This window comes from Babylonia areolata, chromosome 8, assembly GCF_041734735.1.
Source record: "Babylonia areolata isolate BAREFJ2019XMU chromosome 8, ASM4173473v1, whole genome shotgun sequence".
NCBI classification, from domain to species: domain Eukaryota; kingdom Metazoa; phylum Mollusca; class Gastropoda; order Neogastropoda; family Buccinidae; genus Babylonia; species Babylonia areolata.
In genome coordinates, this window is record NC_134883.1 from 39934733 (window position 1) to 39960376 (window position 25644).

Genomic DNA, 25644 nt, shown 5'->3' on the forward strand with positions numbered 1-25644 from the left:
ATGTCAGACCCCTGCCAGAGTCTGCACTAGATGGGTCACGGTTAAGTATGTGTAATTAAATGCACATTTATCATTAGAAATTCTTAAATGGTAGTTTAATACTGAAAACATTAGCACTCCAGAATGCAGCAAAAGAGATCTGTTTTAAAATAACAATGTTTCAGCCAGAGACCCCTACCTACCCCTCCCCCACCAACTCCTCCCCCCCTTGTCCCTAACCCCAGCTACACACACACACACTCTCTCTCTCTCTCTCTCTTTCTCACCAATAGGTCTCAAGCACTTGGAGGCAGCACAGTCCTCGTCATCGTTGTCATCATCGTCGCTGTCCACGTCACGGGCCACCTTCTCCTTCTTCACCTTCACCCTCTTCACCTTCGCCTTCTTCTTCTCCCCTCCCTCCTTCTCCACCACTGCCGCTGCTGCCTCTTGTTTCACCTTCACCTTCTTCTTCTTCTTCTTCACCTCCCCAACCCCCTCCACCTTGCCACCTCCTCCTTTGGCTGCTGCAACATACCACGTTCAGTCCTCAAATCAACTGTGTTTGTTTACAGCCCGACCCAGCCCACTGACTGCAAAAGATGGGCCGTTTCAGGGCTGACTACCCCTGTCGGTTCTTAACACCAGTCACAGAAAAACCAAACCAATGTTCATGGGTCAAACAACCCTTTTGACTTGTAGTCAGGAAAGTCATCAGCTGACATGCAGTATGGTCGTGCTGGCATTGGGTGTGGTTTGCGTTACAAACCTAACTTGTTCTAGTGTTAGAGAAAGCAGAACCAACAAACCTGTTCCTTATGTTCACTGGCTCACAAGAATAACTTCCACCCCTCAACACGATGCTACACAATATCACGCATACCTATCTATGCATTGCCCATTTCCCATATGCCATAAATAAATGAAATTATGTTATTTGTGTCACAGTCTGTGTTTGTGTGTGAACGTAGAAAAATAATAGAAATAAAAATAACCTACACAACAAAAAACTACAAGAGATAATATAAATGGAATAATGAAAAGTTTTTTTGTGAGAACAAAAATAAGATAAAAATAAATTGAACAGCACCAAACACAGTACAAGCCAGGAGAGCAGCACACACACACACACACACACACACACACACACAACCCAAACCAAGACAAAGACACTAAAATAAAACAAAACCAACAAAGTCACACCCCTGTCTGGACAACACAAACACAGGCCACTCACAGGACGAAGTGTTGAACCCCTCCTTGTTGACCTTCAGCTGAACCTTGTTGGCACCGTCCTTGCGCTTCATCTTCTTCTTCACTGGAGGCTTCACGCCCCCACCACCACCACCAGTCGTTGCCGTGGCGCCAGGCTCCACCTTCATCCTCTTGGGAGGACTGCACCCCTCACCATCCCCACCACCCCCAGTGGTCGGGGAGCCATCCACCGTGCTGCCACTGGCGCTCATCCCCTCCACCTGCGCCCCTCCTCCTCCTCCTGCAGCCCCTGCAGCCACCTTCTTCCGCTTCTTCTCCTTCAGCGCCTTCAGCTTGGCCTTGGCTTTTAACCCCTCCTTGTCCTTGACCCGCCGCACCTTCACCGTCTTCTTCTCCCCTCCCCGCGCCTCCTTCACCGGACCACAGCCCATGTTCTCCGTGTCCTGCCAGCGTGAGAAGCTCTGTTGAATGTTCCTCGCAGGCTTAGTAATGCTGTCTTCTTTTTCTTTTTATTGTATTACTTTTTTTTTCTTCACAACACAATCCTCTATGCAGGCTTAGTAATACACTGTATTTCATTGGAATCACTTTTATTTCACAACAGATTTCTCTGTGTGAAATTCCATCACCAACAGTGCAGCCCCAACCATCCATTTTTTTGTGTGTCTGCAAGTGTGTTTGTTTCAACATCAAAGTGGATTTTCCAACAGAATTTTGCCAGGGACAACCCTTTTGATGCCGTGGGTTCCTTTACAAGCGCAAAGACAATGCTGCACAAGAGATGTCTGTTTATCGTCTAATCTATAACATTAGTCTGCATGAATTCTGCCATGAACAGCTTTACCAGTGTCATATTTTCTTCATGGTGCTGCTGGTTTCTATCTCTTAACAAACTTTGCAGTTGTATATACTCCACTAATCAGCACACATAATATGGGACACCCCTACAACTGTCTCTAAGAAAGAGCATCAAATCTCAGTCCACTCCACCTTGCACTCACATAAAGACACACACCCAGACATACACATATACAAAGACACATACACAAACACAAACTAAACACATAGACATACTCACAAACATACACATACACAAAGACACAAACTAAACACCGACATACACATACACAAAGACACAAACTACACACAGACTTAACACCACCATACATACACACAGCACCTCCACTCTCCCCCCCCACACCTCCCATGCCCATACATACACACAGCACCTCCACTCTCCCCAACCCCAACCACCCCCACACCCTACACACAGCAATACCCACACACACCACCCCCACAGCACCGACCTTGAAGTCGAGGAACCTGGAGTCTGCGTGCAAGTGGCAGGCCTGCAGCAGCTTCCAGATGTGCTGCGTCTCGTCCAGGGTCACCTCCAGCAGGTCGCCCTCCATCATCAGCTCCTCCAGCGTCACCCGCATCGCCTCAGACATCTCCATCACCGGCGCGTCCGCCTGCCTCGGCACCAGGGGTGTCTTGCGCGCGTGCTTGCGGGGAGAGCCGTCTGCACAAAGATACACAGGACACACAGTTTTTTCTTTGCAGTCTATTAATTTCTTCTTCTTCTTCTTCCACTTGATGACCAACATCAGTATGTTGATTAAAACTGTCGTTTTGTGGGAGGTTGCTGTTGGGCGCAATTCAACTGGTCTATCGAACGATGTGCTATTACTTGATTGGGGACATGGGGCGCAGTCCACTGTTGTATGGGGGGTGGGGGTGGGGGTAGTTAAAGCTAATCTGTTGTTTTACAGGCAGGAGGCCAGTCTGCACTTGAAGCAGTCAAGCGCCTGTGACCACCTCTATAGAATGTCTGTAAAAATACTAAAATGATCTAATGTGAAACAGGATGAAGTCATTTTAACACTGTTGCTTACAGTGCAGCTCATAATATTCTATAAAATGATCTAATTTGGAACAGATTGTTATCATTTTGACACTGACTGTTGCTTACAGTGCAGCTCATAATATTCTATAAAATGATCTAATCTGGAACATATTGTTATCATTTTGACACTGACGGTTGCTTACAGTGCAGCTCACCGACTGCAGAGGTCCATGTCAGGACTGCCTGACTAACCAAAAAATTCAAGTGCATTAAACATGAAACTGTCCCACACATAAAAACAACAAAAAGAAAAAGAAAATTTAAAAAAAAGAACTACTTCTCTTCTTCGTACGTGGGCTGCAACTCCCATGTTCACTCGTATGTACACGAGTGGGATCTTATGTGTATAACCATTTTACCCCGCCATGTAGGCAGCCAAACTCATTTTCAGGGGTAAAAAAAAAAGGACAAGGAAGAAAAAACAATGCACTCACTGGCAGCCTGTTTGGAGACAGAGGAGTAAGCGTGCTCGGAGGACGTGCCCAGTGAGGGCACCACCACAGGGATGTCCACCTCCGCCCCAATGTCCTCCGTCACAGAGTCTCCGCCCTCAGCCTGGGAGGGGGGCTCCGTCTTCTCCACCATCCCCAGCCCTGCAGCCAGGGGGTCCTCCTGGCAAGGAGAGGCTTCCCCCCCACCGCTGCTCTTGAGGCTGCTGTTGGTGAGGCCCTGCAAGCGCCCAAAGGCCGACTGGGTCACTGAGGCCAGGTGGCCCTGGAGCTCGGGGTTGGAGGCTGCCTTTCGAAGCTCCGCGCTGATGATCTTCTCCGTCTTCTCACGGGCCGCCTGTGAGGGGCGAGTTTGCTTTTTGAATATTAGGTTAATGTGTGTTAGTTATTGATCATTGAAAAAAACAAAAAGAGTTGTTTACATGACATTTTCTTTTTTGTATTAAATGACCTCAAACTTTTTTTTTTTTTAATAGACAATAAAATGACAGTATCATTTTCGGTTTTGAAATCTATGCAGATCTCATCATTATTATAGACACAGACACACACATAGACACCACATCAACCACCCCCCCAAACCCTCCCCACACAGCTCACCAGTCACATCTCTCCACCTCTCTCCACTCCACCCCCACCTCCCATCCACATGCTGTGACAGCACGGTGAGCATGGCCACACCCCCACACCCCAAACCCACTGTGCCCCCCAACCCCCTACCTGTTCCTGGCGTCGCTGTGACAGCACGGTGAGCATGGCCACACCCCCACACCCCAAACCCACTGTGCCCCCCAACCCCCTACCTGTTCCTGGCGTCGCTGTGACAGCACGGTGAGCATGGCCACACCCCCACACCCCAAACCCACTGTGCCCCCCAACCCCCTACCTGTTCCTGGCGTCGCTGTGACAGCACGGTGAGCATGGCCACACCCCCACACCCCAAACCCACTGTGCCCCCCAACCCCCTACCTGTTCCTGGCGTCGCTGTGACAGCACGGTGAGCATGGCCACACCCCCACACCCCAAACCCACTGTGCCCCCCAACCCCCTACCTGTTCCTGGCGTCGCTGTGACAGCACGGTGAGCATGGCCACACCCCCACACCCCAAACCCACTGTGCCCCCCAACCCCCTACCTGTTCCTGGCGTCGCTGTGACAGCACGGTGAGGGTGGCCAAGGCAGAGGCCAGCTCAGGCATGACCAGCATCTGGCGAGCGCGGTCCTGCCAGCCCATAGCGCGCTCCGTCAAGCACTGCAGGGCCTCCCCCTCCGCCAGCCGCACCGGCAGCTTCTGCAGTGACACCAGCAGTGACAGGATCGTCTCCAGCCGTGGCCGCCGCGACCGCAGGCACACGGGGCACAAGAACTTGAAGTCGTGGCTGGCCTGCAGCATCGGGGGCTGGCCTGGCTTGGGCTTGGTGGTGGCCGACTTGGGGAGGGGCACGCATGTTCCTGTGGAAAATGTGTTGGGGGGGGGGGGGGAATTGACCATTCAGACTGTTGTTGCAATTATTATCATTATTGATACTTACTGCAGAGCGTCTTGTCTTTTTGTCAAAAACCAAACACTAATCTCTTCACTAACATTTTTATTATTATTATTATTGATACGTCTTTTCTTTTGTCAGAAACCTAACATTACTCGCTTTACTAACACATATTATCATTATTATTGATACTTATACAGCACCTGTCTTTGGTCACAAACCAAAACACTAAGCTCTTTACAAACACATATTATTATCATTCATACTTTATACAAATCATAGCACATCTTCTGTCAGAAACCAAAAAAGCGCTCAACAAAAACAGTCATCTCCTGAACAGGCTGCCTACCTGGGTTGAGTCAGCTGACAGATGCCTTTAGGCACTCATTATGTGTCATCCAGTCAGGCTTCTCTTTTGGTAATATCAAAAATATTCATTTAATCGAACATAGTTGTTTTTACTGTGGTAAAGCCAGTAATCAGTCCACAGGAACACAAGACCTTGTACACTCATCCTGGGTAAATCACTGCTTCCACACACACACACACACACACACAAGTTTACATGCATCTGTTCCATATGACCACCTTTCCCTCTCTCACCAACCCTTTTTTTTCCCCACAAGACACCCACACCCACACCCACCATGGAACCAGTCTTTGCACAGTTCACACTGCAGCATGAAGCCAAAGGCCCCCTTGCGGCAGACACAGAACCGGTTCTCCCCCTCCGTGCCGCTGGCCTTCTCCGTGTTGCGGACTCGCAAGTCACGCATCATTTCCACCTCCCGGCTCTCCATCTTCTTAAAGGTTTCCACCTGTGCACCAACCTTCACCATCAGTTCAGACAGAACATTCCACAACTTGCACACCAACCTTCACCATCAGTTCAGACTAAACATTCCACAACCTGCACACCAACCTTCACCATCAGTTCAGACAAAACATTCCACAACCTGCACACTAACCTTCACCATCAGTTCAGACAAAACATTCCACAACTTGCACACCAACCTTCACCATCAGTTCAGACAAAACATTCCACAACCTGCACACCAACCTTCACCATCAGTTCAGACAAAACATTCCACAACCTGCACACCAACCTTCACCATCAGTTCAGACAAAACATTCCACAACCTGCACACTAACCTTCACCATCAGTTCAGACTAAACATTCCACAACCTGCACACCAACCTTCACCATCAGTTCAGACAAAACATTCCACAACCTGCACACTAACCTTCACCATCAGTTCAGACAAAACATTCCACAACCTGCACACCAACCATCACAATCTCTTCAAACAAAACATTCCACAACCTGCACACCAACCATCACAATCTCTTCAAACAAAACATCAAACAACATGCACACTAACCATCACCATCTCTTCAAACAAAACATCAAACAACATGCACACCAACCATCACAATCTCTTCAAACAAAACATCAAACAACATGCACACTAACCATCACCATTTCTTCAAACAATCACACAACCTGAAAACAACAACACAACCTGCACACCAACCATCACCGTCTCTTCAAACAAAACATTCCACAACCTGCACACCAACCATCACCATCACTTCAAACAAAACATCACACAACATGAAAACAATCACACAAACTTTTACATTAACACAATGAACATTAAGTTTATCATTAGTAAGAAAATAACAGCACATTACATATATATATATATAAATATACATACATATATATATTATAACAAGCATGCAAAATCAAACAATGCCAACCAGAAACTCACACATCAGGGACACAGAAAAGAATACAACATTGTAAAAATGCTGTATTATCAAGTCAAGAACCAGAAGCATGCGTGACACGGGAATCTAACGCTGCGTGCTGCCACGTTTGGACAGCACTGAAGAGACAGAACTTACGATAGCAGCAGGGTCCCGTGTCTCCCCCTCTGTCTTGATCTCCAGCACACTGCCACTGTCCCCGTCCTTCAGTGCCTGGCTGTTGTCTTTGCTCTTCTTCTTCTTGGCCCGGCCGTTGCTGTACACCCCTATGTCTCCCCTTGGGGACAGCACCTGACACACACACACACACATACACACAAACACACCACACATATAGCATCTCATTCATTTTCTGTACAAACTCCGCACACGTCTGCCTTGTGAACATCACTGTCACACTACACACACCTCACCTGGTTCATTTACCGCACAAACCCCCCACACACGTTTGTCATCACTGTCACACAACACACACCTCACCTGGTTCATTTACCACACAAACCCCCCACACACGTTTGTCATCACTGTCACACTACACACACCTCGCCTGGTTCATTTACCACACAAACCCCACACACACGTTTGTCATCACTGTCACACTACACACACCTCACCTGGTTCATTTACCACACAAACCCCCATACACGTTTGTCATCACTGTCACACTACACACACCTCACCTGGTTCATTTACCGCACAAACCCCCATACACGTTTGTCATCACTGTCACACTACACACACCTCACCTGGTTCATTTACCACACAAACCCCACACACACGTTTGTCATCACTGTCACACTACACACACCTCGCCTGGTTCATTTACCACACAAACCCCCCACACACGTTCGTCATCACTGTCACACTACACACACCTCACCTGGTTCATTTACTGCACAAACCCCCCATACACGTTTGTCATCACTGTCACACTACACACACCTCGCCTGATTCATTTTCCATGCCAACACCACACACACATTTTTCATCACTGTCACACAACACATACCTCACCTGGTTCATTTTCCATGCCAACACCACACACACATTTTTCATCACTGTCACACAACACACACCTCACCTGGTTCATTTTCCATGCCAACACCACACACACATTTGTCTGCATCATCAACATCACTGCTACATTGCATTCAACAGATTGAGTCGCTAGTACAGGGGCCTTTTTGAGTGATCTGTTACAGAATGTCTGGTGGTTGTAAGGAAGGCACTATAGCAAAGGCTCTTCATCAAACTCTTCTACTCTACCATCAACACTACCCATACTGTTATTGATAAACGACTAAGCCTTACCGTTTATCATAAACATCATGACTAGAGACGCACACCCACACCAAACCCTCCATAGCATCAGGTCAAGGACGACATACACTGCTCAACACACACAACACCTCACCACACCACACCACATACCTCACCACACTACACGCCACCCCTCACCACACCACACACTGCTCACCTCCAACAGGGTGTAGCTGGAGTTTTTCTTGAGGAAGGTACGCGCGGTCCTCTCCCTCCAGGACTTGGCAGCGGCCACCTGTGACTCCAGCTGGGGCAGCTGATCCAGTCTCACAGGGATGGGGCGCCCCTTGTTCACCAGCCCCTCAAGCACATCCAGGTAGGGGTACGACTCCGCCGTCTGTATCACATCATGGTCGTCATTAATGCATATCATCACGTGCCATTTCAACAACAAGCTGAAGACTCAGTTTGGCATTGATCTGGTTTTTATTCCTTCTATTTATCTTCTTTCTTTTTCTTCCAGGTGGGTGGGGGTGTGTGTGAAGGGATAATAGATTCTTTTCCCCATTTCTCATTATACTGACTGAGTTCTGATCTGTCTACAGCCTTTTTTTTTCCCTTTTTTTTTTTTCATCTCTTCCTTTTAAAACTTCCTGAGGGAGGTAATCAGGGTGAAAATTGAAGATAAGAATTCAAGAAGAACAATTTTTATGAGTGAACAGAGAATGTGCTTAGTTTTCATTGTCCCAAATTTTTTTTTTTTTAATTTGGTTTATACACATATGAAAAAAAAATAAACAAAATGAAATAAATACAGCCAAGAAAACAAAACAAACAACAAAGAAAGACAAAAACAGAAGACAAGTAATCAAAACGAAATAAGAATGAAAATGGACCACAGTTCAGCAATCTTGTGCCCCCGCTACCACCCTCCCACCCACTCCACCACCCCACACAAACGGCATACACAAGTGCCAATGAAGACAGTGGCAGGGCCCTACCTGAATGGCGTCCACCTTGGTGACCCAGTCATTGGCTTTGCGCACAGCGTCCCTGAGTGCACACACATTGGGCAGGTTGGCGGGGATGCTCTTCGCCTCCTGGATGATGGCCTCCAGCGTGTTCTTCATGTGACGGGGCCTGCCACCACCACAACACAACACAGTTCACTATTACTTTCTCAAGGAGGCAGCACTGCATTCACACAAACCCCTATAGGCTACACCACACCTTGTCAGGCAGATGCCTGACCATCAGCAATAACCCAGCACTCTCAGGCTTTGAGTGAATGAATATATATGTGTACCTACCAGAGTGGATTTCTTCCGCAGAATTTTGCCAGAGCGGACAGCACTTATGTTTACTATGGGTCTGTTTTCAGTGCGCCAAGTGCGTGCTGCACACGGAACCTCAGTTAATCGTCTCATCCGAAAGACTAGATGCCCAGTTTGATTTTCCAGTCAAACTTGTGAGAAAAGGCGAGACTGGGATTCAAACCCAGACCCTCACGGACATTGTATTAACAGTTAAGAGTAACCATTCTGACGCCCTTCTCCACACCACACACTTGGTCACCCTCATCGTGTGTCATCCATACTACAGCTCTCAGAAAGATGTCACCTTCATTCACACCTCACACTGATCAAATGCCGCACATCAAAACATCTCATAATCAATGCCAGCATTCACTGGGATATGGAAACAAGAACATACCCAGCATGCACACCCCTGAAAATATGGAATATGACTGCCTACATGGCAGGGTAAAAACAGTCATACACATAAAGCCCAATCATACATACAAGTAAACATAGGAGCTGCACCACACAAACAGTCAGAACAACACCACAGGTACCACAAATCTATTTAGTAAAGAATCACCATATGCAACTAAACAGTTATAGAACAGTTTACTGATCTCTCTGATGAACTGAACACATCATCTGCGCTTATTTCTGGAGAATCATACCCCCTGACCTTGATAAATAAACCTGACACACCAAAATCCACCACCAACTTCTCAGTTCACAGCTGAATGGCCTCGAGTGAAGAGACTGCTGGAACAAACATTTTACAGCTAGCTCCATGAAGACCTTGTTCCAACATGTTCCTACAGATGCTGTTTTTCAGTTCCTGAAGGAAGTAAGTATCTGCTACCTGATTAGAATTTGACATGGACTAAACAAGACATGAGTGAACTTGTCTTCTGAACATTATTTTCATTTTTTTGGTTTCTTTCTAACTGGTTTTAAGCACTGATAGGTAAAGCGGGTGTTCCAAAGACTGTATGCAACTGAGGCCTAAAAAGAAGAGATGAAAAAAACAAAGACAGGTTTTCTCTCTCTTTTTTTTTTTTTGCGGACCCATCATCTGCACCATTTCAGTGGCATTACTCCCAACCGTTCATTCAAAGACCCCCATACACAGCCACACCTGCGTTTGTCTGCCGCAGAGGCCACACACCAGAGGAGACCCTGCACTGCTGCTGAGTCATTTTGGTGATATTCAGTAGTGCCTGTTCTGATTTAACGTACTGAAGACACCGCCTTCTAAGCCCCCTACTGACGACAATAATGGCTTAGTACTGGAGCCAGACTGAGTGAGCATCCCCCCCAGAGTGGAGACTGCCACCACATCCCTCCAATGGCAGTCCCCTATGAATCTACTGACAATGAAGACCTTGACAAGACTCAACCCAAGCAAGGAAGTGAGGGCAAAGACAGGTATTCAGTGATGAGCACCCAGACCCCAGTGATGTGAGGTGAGGTGCTCATAACTCACTTGGCCTGCAGACAGACGCGGGCCTTCTCCTCCCAGCGCTCAGCCACCGTCAGCAGCTCCTGCAGGTGGGCCATGGCGCTCTCCAGGGCTGGGTGGGGCGCCAGGGTGACGCCAGACTCGATAAGCCGCCGCATCACATCCAGCGTCACCGAGGACGGCTCCTTCAGGGTGGAGTACATTTCATCCAGCCATCGCGCCTGCTGCAGAACCTGTGGAGGAGAGGGGGTTCAGTCTACGTTTCAGAAAAAAAACAACCTACCCAACACTTAACCTGCATCAGTAGCCTAACACTTTCCTGCAAACCAACCCAGCACTTTCCTGTATCATTAAACCAACACAACACTTTCCTGTATCATTAAACCCAACCAAACACTTTCCTGTGTCAGTAAACTCAACCCAACACTTTCCTGTGTCAGTAAAACCTACCCAACACTTTCCTGTGTTAGTAAAACCTACCTAACACTTTCCTGTGTCAGCGAAACCTACCTAACACTTTCATGCATCAGTAAAACCTACCTAACACTTTCATGTATTAGACTTGCTAAGGAAGGTGGTGAGAAACCACTGAAATATGCCATTAAGTTCAAACGTTCCATTCGGAGTAAGGAAGCTTTCTTCTGTATGCATCCAGAATCAGAGAATCTTTAACAACAAAAACAGAATACCTTTCTTTCTTTTTTTTCTCAAAGAGATATATAATTACATATTCTTATTTGTAAAGCACAACCCAAAACAAAATAATATGCTTCAAGTGCATAAGCACATAATATCAACACATATACATACATGCAATCCTGCAGGTGTATGAACATTCATACATACATGAATTCCAAAATAATCTTTTTTTTTTATGCCTTGAAAAAAACACATCTCTTTTCAATGAGCACAACTGTACAAACTCTGAAGTGATAATAATTATTCCTGTGTTCTTGTCCAGTCTCCCTTCTCCTTCACACCATGTCTTCACCACCACCACCACCCCCGTACCTGTTTGAGGCTAGGGATCTCGGGCAGGTCAACATCCAGAGTGATGCCAATATCAATCAGCTTCTCCACCTGTCTGGAGTCAGGGGTGGCGGCCGTCAGGGCTTCCTTAGCCTCCTTCTGAAAGGCCACCACCTTGTCCACCAGTTCCTGGGGCACACCAAACAACAACACACCGTCACCCTCACTCATCCTTGTCTGCTGCCTTCTTCTTCTGCATCTCTCTCTCCCTCTTCCTTACCCTTGCACTGCTGAATTTTGATGTAATGAGATCTGTGGGGCATGAGTTGAAGTGCACTTACATCTTTGTGTTCTTATCAACAGTGTGATTGATTTTACTGATCAGAAGTAATGCAATCCTAAGAGGAAGAAGTCCGAAGAAAGAATGGTGACTGACATCCTGACCTGTAAGCTCCGTCTTAACTCAGTGGGGTGACAGCCCTTCACTGACATCCTGACCTGTAAGCTCTGTCTTAACTCAGTGGGGTGACAGCCCTTCACTGACATCCTGACCTGTAAGCTGTCTTATCTCAGTTGGGTGACAGCCCTTCACTGACATCCTGACCTGTAAGCTGTCTTATCTCAGTGGGGTGACAGCCCTTCACTGACATCCTGACCTGTAAGCTGTCTTATCTCAGTTGGGTGACAGCCCTTCACGGACATCCTGACACACAAGGGGTTAAAGACCTGAACATTCATGATCAATATTTTTTCCTCCACTTTGTCTTTGTTCTGTATAATCAACACAATGTCACCGGTGTCTAATTCATATAAAATACACCTAGTCCTTTCCTGTTCTTCATGCTTTGTCTTTCAAAGATTTCCCTTTGTGTGTCCTTCACATTTTCAGTTTCAAAGAGGCATCAAAGTATGCAGACTGGTCCATATATCCTACACATCTGCTTTTCAAAAAAACAAAACTGAAAAAAAAAACCCACTAACTTTGCGTTGCATGTGCTCTCCTCTCTTGTTTACACAAGACAGGTGACAGACACAACCATGACAGTGAAAAAAAGGTAAACCTTAACAAACTGAAGCAGAGCATAAAACATAACCTGTTTTGAGCAAATTCATCTGCTGGCAAATTTACTAAGCCAGGAAAAGCAGGGAGCTCAGCAACTACTGATAGGCACTGCTTTGGACACATCCAGTAATCAGGGGGCGTGTCGCTGTGTAATGGCAAGTATCATGAATCCACCTCACCTCCTAAGTTTGGTTCCTTCACTACTAGCGCTTGCCGAGAAAATTCCAACCTCAAAGTTCACAACGGACACACACACACACATACATGCATACATGCACACACGCACACATACACACAGACAAACCAGAGCGGATGATTACAAAGACTCACTCTGTTTATACACACGAGTCAATAAAGCAGAAAAAAAGACAAACACAAATCAGTTCAAATCCTCTGATTAACCAAATGCTGTTAAGGGCAGTGCACATATCAAAGACATCAGCACTCTTTCACCTGTTCAGTTTAGTCACATGTGTTTTGTTTGCATGTTTGTATGTGCACGCACTTGTCCGTTCTTGTATGGTGTACACAATGCATGTTTGCTTATGTATCATAACATTTTATTGCAAACACAACAAGTATCAGTCTGCATGGTTCTATAATTCTATAAAACCATTGCCAGCAGCAGGCTGATGCCTACCTTGATGAGGACAGCCTCATGGATGCGGCAGGGCAGGGTGATGACCTGATCATAGAAACAGTTCAGCTCGTCCAGCGTCAGTTTGCCCACATGCTTCCCTTCCAGGGACTGGCGGTTCCTGTCCACAGTCATCATGTGTCACTTTTTTTTAAAATATTTTTTTTACTTGTATTATTCTAGAGTGTAGTCTGCATAGGAAGCTAGAGAACCTGAGCGTGCTGGTTCGAATACCACAGTCACTAGTATTTTCCCCCCATCCACTAGACCTTGAGTGGGGGTCTGAATGCAGGTCATTCAGATGAGACGATAAATTGATGTCCCATGTGCAGAATGCACAAAGTGCACGTAAAAGAACCCATGGCAACAAAAGGGACAAAGTTCTGAAGAAAAATCCACTAGGAAAACAAATAAAATTGCAAGCAGAAAAAAATCTTTTTTAAAGAAAAGGGTGGTGCTCTCACTGTAATGACATGCTCTCACCAGGGAGAGCAGCTCGAATTTCGAATTTCCCACAAAGAAATCTGTTGTTACAAAAAGAGTAATACAATGCATTTCAATACAACGTTTGAGGGGACTTGGTCACAACCTGTGAGGCTGTGGGAATTAGGACATTGTGAAACAGTTGTTCAACTTGCTGATAGGGTGGTGGTCACAGAGCCTGACTTCACACTGTGGAGGGGCTTTACTTGACTGTTACTACCATATAGCACAATAATATAACTTACATATCCCAATATTATCCCCTATTATCATTACTATTCAAAACTGAACATTTTTCATAAAACTGTGGACTCCCTGTCATTTCTTTGAAACACATTCTGTGAGAAGAACCCTCACCCACAGTCTGTCACACACAAGGCACGATAAATCCATTGCACACACCGGCTACACACCCCACAGCCCAGCCCTGCCTACCTGGTGCGCACTTTCTTGCTGACCAGCTGGTTGGCGACGTTGGCACACTTCTCCGCCTCAGTGACGGCATGGGCCAGGGTGCTCCGCAGCTCAAAGTCTGGGAACTTCTTCTCCTCCGCTTCACTCAGTAGCTCCTGCAGCTCCCACAGTTCTGGGGGACAGGCACCAAGAGGAGAACATCTGAGAGAAGGGAAATAACTTTAACACCCAGGGACAGGCACCAAGAGGAGAACATCTGAGAGAAGGGAAATAACTTTAACACCCAGGGACAGGCACCAAGAGGAGAACATGTGAGAGAAGGGAAATAACTTTAACACCCAAGGACAGGCACCAAGAGGAGAACATCTGAGAGAAGGGAAATAACTTTAACACCCAGGGACAGGCACCAAGAGGAGAACATCTGAGAGAAGGGAAATAACTTTAACACCCAGGGACAGGCACCAAGAGGAGAACGTCTGAGAAAAGGGAAACAACTTTAACACCCAGGGACACACACCAAGAGGAGAATGACTGAGAGAAGGGAAACAACTTTAACATCCAGGGACACACACCAAGAACAGAATGTCTGAGAGAAGGGAAACAACTGTCTGAGAGAAGGGAAAAAACTGTCTGAGAGAAGGGAAACAACTTTAACACCCAGAGACAGGCACCAAGAGCAGAATGTCTAAGAAAAGGGAAACAACTTTAACACCCATTGTTTGTGCGAACCTATATCTTGTCTTCCTGTTGTGCTAAAAAATTTGAATGCATGTGTTTGTACATGCATGTGTTGGTGTATTCATTGTAAATGCCACGAGCAAAATCAACATTAACTCATTACATGTACAGATACGTATTTCTTCTTCTTTTTGTGCTCAAGATTGAGTACTTAAATGTATGTGCATATACATGCATGTGTATGTATGTCTATTGCAAATACTATGAACAAAACAAAAAAAATTAACACTCATTACTTGTACATACATGTATTTTTTCTTCCTTCTGTACTCAAGATTGGATGCTTAAAATCAAGTACATATGTATGTATGTGTATATGCATCCATTGAAAATGCCACGAGCTCCCTGTAAACTGACACAACTAGTTTCCATCAGTTTGGCATGCAGTATATGATGCTTAAACTTTACTTACTGCTCTCATTTCCCCTGTGCTGGTGCAGTTTTTGAAACAAACTTTACTTACCAGCCTTATCTTCCCCTGTGGCCTCCAAAGCCTTGTTGACGCTCATGTTCCATTTGTCAAAGGCCTCAGCCCGGGTCTTGAGGCGGCTGAGCATGGGCGGCAGTTCATCCAGCGTGTAGCGGTACCGCAGACAGTGACGACTGGGGGGACAGCTGCACAGCATTTCAGCGTGATGCAGGCACACCACCCGATCTGAAACAGCATGCACCACTTTACCCTATTGCACTAATTCCAGCAACAGCTGAAAGAAAAACAGTGTATACCTAGGGAACTCTAGATTTTCCTTGGGAAAAAGACATGAGGAAAGACGAACACTTCGAAGAATTTCTCAGTGAGGTATGTAAATGAAAAGGGTTAAAAGGAAATCTTTTTCCTGTAATTACATTTTGATTTAAAGTAAGGACTTTCTTTCACATGAACACAACAAAATGGAACAAACGCCATGAACCATTCCCAGCTGCACTGTCTGAAAGAACAGTTGCTGCACATACCATACACATTCCTCATCGTTTGATCCATCCTCATCCATCAAACCGTAACTGTTCATCCACTGCCACTTACAATCAACCAACAACCATTCTCTTCTTGTCTGCTATCGGTGGTAATAAACTGGTGCTTCACAAAAATTAATCAGGCATGCATTTAAACAAAAATTTGTGTGTGTGTGTGTGGCATGGTGTGGTGAGGCATGTGCATTCATGGATGCATGCATGTACACATAAACCCGACTGGCAGGCTGGCCAACTGACGCACAGCCCACAAGAAAGCAGCACCTGAACGTACCAGGTGAGCAGGAGCAGGTGAGGGAGGACAGGAAGCAGGTGGTCTTGCACACATGGCACTGGCGCTCGTCGTCAGGCAGCAGTTCAAACGCTTCCCTCTCTGCCTCCACCGTTCCCTGCAACAAACACACAGCGCCTGCTGCTACAGAGAGGGACACAGACTGCACAGTGCCATTATCAAAATCCGTCTGTCATGGCAGACTGTCGTTGGAGGGATGCGGTGGCGGTCTTCACTCTGAAAGAGATGCTCACTCAATCTGGTTCCACAAGTGATTAATATCGTCAGTAGGAGGCTTTATGAAGGGCTTGGTGTTCTGTGTGTGTTGAATCAGAACAAGTCACAACATAACAGTGTGGGAATGTGCTGTATGTTGAATGTGTAAGTGCAAGTGTAAGAGCATGAGACAGATGGAGTGCGTGTAAGAAGAACCAGCGTATCAGCGCATGCTGTGTATGAGAGAAAGAAAGATTGTATTGAAGAACAAACAACAGATGGGTTAGTTGACAGATATACAGGTATGTATGTTATGTGCATGTGTATTTCATCCCACTGGACTCTAATGACTTTTCCAACCCAATTTTTGAGACTGTTGTGGCATCTGTCTTTTTTTTTTTTTTCAAATAAAATAAATCTTTTTAGATCAAGGGAACAGACAACAACAACAACAAAAGTGTCACTGAATGAACAAATGGTTCAATGACCACTACTGAATGATCACCAAGACTTAAATTAGCCTCTCTGTCTACCAACAAAATAAACCTCTTGTGAAAATTCAACACAATTTTTTTCACCTTTCTGACACAAACCCCTCATTTCCAACACACAGACACCACTCACCAACCTTCTGTTTTTTCTAAAAATATAATTTTTAGTATTTTCCCACCCCACCCCCGACACCAAAAACCATCCCCCCATCTCCCCATCTGAAAAAAATCCCAGCAGCATTTGACTGATGACTTTGTATCTAGAATACCCCAGTGCTCACCCTGTCGAGCAGTAATACCCCAATACTCACCTTGTCCAACAGTTTCTTTCGGAGTTTTTTCTCTGTTTCCACAATATCCACCATGTCACCATGGGTGGCAGCTGCCAGAGAAAGGTCAAGGCTGTCAGGGTCAGCAGCCATTTTGCAAATGAGTTCTTCATGGGAGAACACGCACTCACGATGGACGGATCGGTAATGCTCCACACACAGTCGACCCATAGGCAGCTGTGGAGCACAGGGAACAAACCAGAATGATGATCCTCTTTCCATGCTTTGGTCCATTCTTTTATTTTTCATTTTGTTCAGATAAATCCCTTCATTGGTACAGTTTCACTGTTTACTCCCCACACAAGTGATACAAACACTTGCTTATCTGTGAACTGGTTCTTTTAAAAGCAGTCTGGACATTAAAAAAAAAAATTTCATAAATATGGTCACATGCTTGGTAACTATTTAAGCGTGAACATTGTAAAAAAAAAAAAAAAAAATGTCAAAAACCCTTTTACAAGTATTGTTGAATCATAAAAGAAAGTGCAAAGAATGATGTAAAATGTCTAAACCCCACTGGGTTTTTTTTAATGGAGACAGTTACATTTCTCTTGTCTTTTTTGTACATGGAGATACCACTGTAAAATGAAGTCAAATCCAAACTGGTCAATAACCATAGTGTACAACACTTTGAACTTGCACTTGTTTCTCCTTTCCCACCAAGCTTTTGATAAAAAAAAGAAGAAAAAAAAGAAAAGATTAAAACAAGACAGGCACAGGAACCTCAGCTGTTCCAAACCACTGACCCAGTCTGATGGGCAGAAGTTGACGGCCTCAGCAAAGTTGTAGCCATTGTTGAAGCCAGCGTGGTATGCACGCGGAAATGTTATCACAAACTCTCCTGCGTGCTGGTCTGTTCGGAAAATCTGCACACAGAAACTACAACTGCTTTTAAATGTTCTATAAATATTACTATCTTCCTTCACATCAGACTGTTTGGGTTAAAATTCCAATTGCAGCATCTGATGGGTTAAGTGTGGAGATTTTTCATATCTCCCAAGTCAAGAGATGTGCAGACCTGCTAGTACCCGAGTCCCCTCTGTGTGCATATGCATTCAGAAGATAAAACTATGCCCATTAAATAATAATCATGAAATCCATTACGCATTCTGTGGGCTATGGAAACAAGAACATACCAAGCATGCACCCAAACCCCACAACCCCTGCCCCCTGAAAACAGAGTATGGTTGCCTTTCTCTTTTATCTTCTCTCAGCTCCTACCCAAATGATTATACCCCCCAGCCCCAACTTTATCAAAGAAATTTTTCTTTTCGAAAAGATGCATTTCCATGAGAAATATAAACGAACTGCACTTGTGCACAAACCCAGCACTATTGAGGAACAATGTGAATGGCTGGGGTGACTGACCGGGACGCCCTTCTTGGTGAGGATGTTGGGGTTCATGATGGTGGTCAGCTGATGCAGAAGGTCTGGTGCATTCTCAAACAGCTCTGGGGCAGTCTGCCGCATCACTTCCTCAAACTGGTCCGCCGCTGACCCCGGAACTCCGTACCATGTCTTGGGCTCGCCCCTGTAACACACAGTACACACAATGAAACAGCACACTGGCTGGCGTCTAGCATATTGAACTGTGCTGTGTTGTGTTGTGTTGTGTCGTTTCGTTTCGCTGCGTTATGTTGAGTTGCAACTGAACTGAACTGAGTTGCACTGCTGAGCAGTGCAGCGAAGCGCAGCATATTTCATTGTCTTGTACTGTATTGTATTGTATTGTATTGTTTTACAATTTTGTCAAACAAATTTCTCTGTATAAACTTTGTGCTGGGAGAATGTGTCATCACAGTGTTACGCCACCCAATTCTTTCTTTCTTTTTCCTGCTTGTAAGTGTTTTTGTTTGTACAAATAAGTATAGGTTGTGCTATGGACATCAGTCCTTCCGCTTACTTTAACATGGTTGGCAAGAGTGTTTATGACACAAACACAAGTATAGTGAGAGCTGGAGGGGAGGACCCACCAGTGCAGATAGTTGATTGAGTAGCTCCAGTGATCCTCAATGTGCCAGCAGAAGCTGGAGAAACACATACCCACGTAGCACCAGGGGATCTGAAACAGGCACAAACTACCTGGTCCAATGGTCACTGCTTTCACACCTCTTCCTCACTTCAGCCTTAGAACTCACAAAGATCAAATATAAGGGTTTTTATCACAAAATTTACAAACTTCATAAAAACCTTTAACAATACATGTGGCATGAATATGGCACAGGAATATAGAAAATTTTCTATCTAAAATTACGTTTAAATAACATACTTACCATGACCCAACTAGTGCAGACTCCGGCAGGGGTCTGACATTCCTGTCCTGTGCAAACTGCTATCCGCCTATGTGGAGAAAACGAAAGCAACTACGACTGATAACCTCCCGGAAGTAGGTAGCCTCCCCTTTGTCCCGCTAGCTAGCGCCCTCTTTTGATGGCAATATGCCATCACCAGCGCAGCGAGCAGGGAGAACAGGAAGCGGGGAGGATGGGAGGGTCTTAAATTTGGGTCACGGTAAGTATGTTATTTAAATGTAATTTTAGATAGAAAATTTCCTTTTAATTACACATACTTAACCGTGACCCAACTTGTGCAGAATAGTGCGACAAGGTGGAGGGCTCACCTGTTCTACTGTCTGTGTGCTGCGATGGCCTGTTGTGCAACTGCCACAGAAGCAATGCCTCTTGAGCCATCATCCCGCAAGCATGCGACGTCTCTCAGGTAAAAGTCGATGAAGGTGGCAGGGTTTTTCCAGTAGGCAGCATCCATGTCTTGCAGCCGTGTTGAGTGCGCTAAGGCAAGAGAAGAGGACCATGCTCGGACTTCATGTGCTCTGGCTGAGGAGGCATCAAGTCTCAATCCTTCTGTTCTATCGCCAGTGCGCTGCGATGGCCTGTTGTGTGACCACTGCAGAGGCAACGCCTCTTGAGCCATCATCCCTAAAGCGATAGATATCCCTCAAGTAGAATTCAATAAAGGTAGAGTGTATTGTGTCGCCTAAGGATACTGATGCGGGCAAAGAAGACTGAGGTCCGCAGCTGTATTGTGGGAGAGGTCTGTGGACCACAGCTGTGCTGATAAATGTAGCGCAAAGAAAATCGGGTCTGTGTGTTGAATCCACACTTTACTGAGACCCCTTCAAATCAAGGAAGGGAAGGAAACACATACCCTACAGGGTTGTCTCACTTGAGCGCAGCTGAGCGTCAATGCAAGGAGGTGCACATGTGGTTTGATCTGATGACTCCACATCGGTTGTGGGTTGATAGTGGAAGTGGTATATGTGTTTAGAGGAAACTGTGGCACGAGACAGAGGTAGGCCACCATGTTGGGCTTGCCTTAGGCGTGACAGCCAGATCTGTAGAGCTCCTCCATGAGAGCTGACAGGCGATAGGCGCTCCCCTCCCCCCCACTTTTCTGTTGTTGCCAAAAAAGATAGCACTGACATGTTGCCTATGCATAGAAGGGCAGACATTTGGCAACAAGAGACTTGAGGTCCCTGGTGTCTCTGGGACAGGGCTGTGTAATTGCCCAGGTAGGTACCATCACGAAGGGGCATGCGGAAGGCTTGGTGGCTTCTCTACCTGAGTGTGGCATGTTGGAGCAACCTGCAGAAAGTTGTCGGCAGTCAATGGCTGGGTTGGATCAGGCTGTGGGAGTGCAATTCATGTGCCCACAGGTCACTGAGTCTCATTCTGTGGTGGAATTCCTAATGGAAGAGGGTTTCCATGGGGAAAATTTTTGCTGAAGGTTCTTTAGTGAGCCATGACAGGCCTCTGGCTGTGTGTGGTGAGCACTAAGTCATTGACGGAGGAAAGTGGCTGTAGATGTGTTGTACTGGCCATTTACATCAAATCACTGATATGACATGCGTTTTCAATATGGCCAATAGTAAAGTGAGAGCTGTATTATCAGCGGTTTCTGAATTGCAAAGTGAAATCATTTGCAGCTTAGTCTTTCATGAAGGACTATGTCTCTCAGACTGGAAGTCAAATTGCACTGGGACTTAGTGCTGTAGCCTTGAGGGCTAACTAGCCTTTGGGATCCGTCCCAATGGTGAGTCCACAGGCCCTCTTGACTGAGGGAGTGGGGATGCAACATGGGCAAAACACTCTCTACTATAAATTGTATAATCAGATTCCAGCCCGAATACTCAGGACAGCAGTTGCCTGCTCTGCTGATCTGATGGTCATTGTCGTACACGACTGATTATCATATACTGGTCCTAAGAGGACACCAGTCAGCATGGGTAAATCAGGAAACAGCTGCTGTGTGCCTGAGGGATGAAGGTGCCACCATGCAGGTTATGTTGAAGTGTAAGGAAGCCGGAAGGAGTTGACGGGGTCTTGTGGTGCAACCATGTGTCTGAAAGACATGGTGCTTGGAAGGCTGGGGCTCCATGATGGGATAGCCTGCCTAGGCTAGAAACCACTGGAAGTGTCTCATTGGAAAGACAGTGCTTGAGAAGGAATGCCCATCTGTAACCACAACAGTGGTTGTGTGTTGAGGCTGAAAGGATCGGGCACGGAAGACCAAGTGCAGAAAGTGCTTTCAAACGCCAATTGTTTGAGACATCGATGCTGGATCTCTGTTCAAGCAAGGTGATGGGGTGAACTAATGTGCTTGAATGCAGCATTTGCCATGTCGGTATGAGTGGGCAGAAAAGTACGCCCCTGTGGGTAATGAACGGTTCGTTGTGCTTTGTGAGACGCATCCGTCCTCATGAATATGCCATTCTCCCGAGTGTAGAGGAAAACAATTATTACGCAGGCCTTCTGCTACTAGTGAGGAGTGGAAGAGATGGACTTAGGGTGATTGTCTCCTGCCCAGTGGGCAGTTTTTGGGCCCGCTAAAACTTGGAAAGAATGAAGGGCATGTCTGTCCGGAGTGGCACCTGTAAGTTGGACTGCCTCATCCCTCCTTGTACCAGGTTAGGGCATCTCTAGCCCTGTGGGTGATTGTTGTAGGCAAATGAATTGGGTTGCCTTGTCCCTCCATGCACCAAGAGAGGGCATCCTTAGCCCTGTGGGTGGGAATGGAGTGTGTGTGGGTCCCTAAGATACCCAAGTAAATTGGTAAGTGTGCATAATCCGTAATGGGAAGGAATCTGCGTATGCACCTATATATAAGAGATGTACATACGCATATCAATAAAGTGCCAGTATGTAGATACAGAGAGATCTGGGCATGTGAACAGAATGACACAATTGCAAGTGTGTCTATATTGCTATGTAGGGAATCTCAACGAACAGATGTCAATGAATAGAGATAGAAATAAAATTGTACATGTTAATATGAAAGTCGTATGAACCTATCCCGTAAGTACACACACATGTGTATACCGAGGGATAAGTATACATCTATAAGCATAAATAGAAATGTGTACAAATGTAGCAAGATATGGAATATCTCTCTCTCTCTCTCTCTCTCTCTCTCTATATATATATATATATATGCACACACAAATTTTTTTTGTGTTTTTTTTGTTTTCTGATAAGAAATCAAAAAGAATAGAAGGGGAAATATTGTGATTTATTTCCTGTTATTGTGTATAACCGGAAGAGAATGGTAATAGGGATGGTTGCCTGCAGAGGACTGCGTGCAAGTGTGGGGGGATGAAGAACCCCAAAGTTCAGTGGCCAATAGTCTGAGAAACAGCAAGAAAGGTGCAGTTGCTATGCAAAGTTGTGTAATATCCATTAATGGGCATCAGGACCAAATGAGAAACCGAAAGAAAACATCGTTGGTGGACAGCACGGGGGGCAGCAGTGACGTGCTGTGTTGGCGAAAGTAACTACAGCTTCAACCGCCTAGGTTACAAATGAGGAGTTTCCTCCCTTGGCGCCGATAATCGTTGAAAAGGATGGTGTCTTTAGAGCACATATCCCATGTTGCGACGTGTCCTCGCTGTAGATGGAGGAGTGTCGTGCTGTGAGTGAGAGTCCGTGGTTCGATGCCACCATAACCGACACAGGTGAAAACGGCCGCGAGGGGAATAATTATAATGTCCCTTAGTGCCGTGAGCATCCCAACCCGAATCGGTCGCCATCAGACACGAGACGGTCGGGGCATGTGGCATGACGGCGCCGTAATCCAGTGTTATGGGTGTAGTGGACAAGGGGGTGACAAGTCAGTCAGCTTGCCATGGGATGTGCATCCCCCTGTAGCTGAACGGCGGTCCAACCTCGTGAAGAGCTCCTGAGAGAGGACCGACGTTCAGCTGTTGTGTGTTGACGGATAAAGGGATAGACAAGATCGGCCCAAGCACTGCCGAGAGGCAGGATCGAGTTATTAAGAGGCACTCCAACGTGGAAGTGCCAATATTAGTCTGGGTAACAGCAGAGTTAGGCAATGGGGCAGAAGAATCCAGCACTGCCGAAGTTCAAATGGAGCGTGCATGTACCTGTTCTGTGGGCGAGGGGCAGTGCAGGCGCAAGGTGTGGCACAGGGAAGCAGAGTGGTGCATAATTGCTGCAGCAAGTTAGCGATGAGTTGCTGATTGTTTGGCTGAGCAGCTTGCTGAGACGCCATTAGTGGATGGGAAACAGCAGCAATCGGCGGTGTGGCAGATGGGGTCATCACCGCATAGCTTGGTGGGACCGTGCACGCACCCGCACTGTAAGCGAGGAGCAGTGCCGGTGCAAGGGAAATAACTGCGGTGGTCACCAGCAAGGGTCCCGAAGCTCCGGACAAGGAGGGGGGTGCAAGCGTATGGCAAGCGTGTCCCTTAGTGGTCCACATTCCTCCCTACACCAGGGGAGGGCATCCCTACACGCCTCGGTCGCCACTGGATCCGAGACGGTTGAGGCATGCCGCGTGGGGGATTGTGTGATCCGATGTCACGGCCGCCACCACGGATGCATCGCACATAGGGCCCAGTCTAACGTGCGGATCCAAAACAAGCTGCTTTTTTTGTTGTTGTTGTTGTTGTTGTTTCCCCAAAGGGATTGTGGCACATTCCACTGGTGCAACTGTGGGTATGGGTAAAGAGACAGAGGAGGTCGACTCGTCCACTGCCGACTGGCAGGGCCGAGAAAACGCGGATCGCGTCGAGTGCGTTCACGGATCGATAAAAATGACATAAAAGGCAACACTGACCTGAGTGTGTGGCAACAAACCTCAAGAAGTCACCATAGGTGTAGGAGGTGGTGGAGGTCTGGAGTGGACTGGAGGGAGCGGAGGAAGTGGAGGAGGCGGCAGGCTGGCGTTGTTGAGAGGTCCAGGAGTAGAGGGCCCAGAGTGTCAGCGCATCGATTGCGATCACGCCTTAATTTTAGCACAACTGCCCAATCGAGCTACATAATTATGTGACCTGGTTGGAGACATAATTTGACAAAAAACAAGAACGCCAGAGAATCGACAGGCAGAAAATACGAAAAAAAACTTAGCCGTATGAAGAGCACAGGAACAGGAGTCATGATGGCTGCCGGAAAAAGAGGGCGCTAGTTAGCGGGACAAAGGGGAGGTTACCTACTTCCAGGAGGTTATCGGTCGTAGATGCTTTCGCTTTCTCCGCATAGGCAGATAGTAGGCACAGGAATGTCAGACCCCTGCCGGCGTCTGCACTAGTTGGGTCACAGTTAAGTATGTGTAACTAAACAAAATATTTCTAAAAATCCCTAAAAATACTATCAAACAACAGTAAATTCATTCACAACACACACACACCTCTCCTATCTCATCTTCATCCCTCAACTTATCACCCCCCTCCTCCACACACACATGCACACACACAGACACTGACACATGTACATGCATAAAGTCAGCCTGGGGGAGAGATATCTATAGATTAAGAATTGTTTGAACTTATATGTTTGAAGATTAGTTTTGAAAGATGTAACAGTAGATGCAACAGAAGAGCAACGTCTAATATTTTGTGGGGAGGGATTTACAGAACCCAGGGCAGTCAGGTGCAATTTTTTGGAAACCACGGGGGACATGGGTAACGTGAGGACAGGGACCAGGGACTGACAGCAAACTGACCTTCATTCCAGAGATGTCACCATTGATGTGACACAGCACGCTCTGTTTCAGCACTGGCAGGTTGTTCAGGTTCCAACCCGAGTTGATATATTCCTGTAACGAACGCAACCGCTGGAAATTTTCAACAGCATTTAATCAGTTAATGAGCCCAAAAGTTATCGAACACACACACACACACACAAATCCTGAACAACCTAGAGTGAAATGACAGGAGCAGACATCCATCAATGCATCGTACATGACCAAGCAAACACACAC

At 46.3% G+C, this 25644-nt stretch overlaps 1 protein-coding gene across 1 annotated transcript in view; it reads right to left on the reverse strand.

Annotated features, from left to right (window-relative positions):
- Window positions 1–25644, reverse strand: part of LOC143285283 (lysine-specific demethylase 5A-like) — a 52329-nt gene that overhangs the window by 11853 nt on the left and 14832 nt on the right. The window contains exons 13-32 of the mRNA XM_076592544.1: window positions 25387–25479; window positions 19383–19471; window positions 18778–18940; window positions 18156–18275; window positions 17392–17586; window positions 16377–16491; window positions 15594–15785; window positions 14414–14564; window positions 13499–13616; window positions 11838–11984; window positions 10851–11059; window positions 9071–9209; window positions 8287–8466; window positions 6948–7100; window positions 5683–5854; window positions 4685–5001; window positions 3535–3886; window positions 2502–2716; window positions 1217–1637; window positions 267–506 (exon numbers count right to left, since the gene is read on the reverse strand). Coding sequence (XP_076448659.1) covers window positions 267–506; window positions 1217–1637; window positions 2502–2716; window positions 3535–3886; window positions 4685–5001; window positions 5683–5854; window positions 6948–7100; window positions 8287–8466; window positions 9071–9209; window positions 10851–11059; window positions 11838–11984; window positions 13499–13616; window positions 14414–14564; window positions 15594–15785; window positions 16377–16491; window positions 17392–17586; window positions 18156–18275; window positions 18778–18940; window positions 19383–19471; window positions 25387–25479 — 3781 coding nt within the window. The remainder of the gene's footprint in view (window positions 1–266; window positions 507–1216; window positions 1638–2501; window positions 2717–3534; window positions 3887–4684; window positions 5002–5682; window positions 5855–6947; window positions 7101–8286; window positions 8467–9070; window positions 9210–10850; window positions 11060–11837; window positions 11985–13498; window positions 13617–14413; window positions 14565–15593; window positions 15786–16376; window positions 16492–17391; window positions 17587–18155; window positions 18276–18777; window positions 18941–19382; window positions 19472–25386; window positions 25480–25644) is intronic.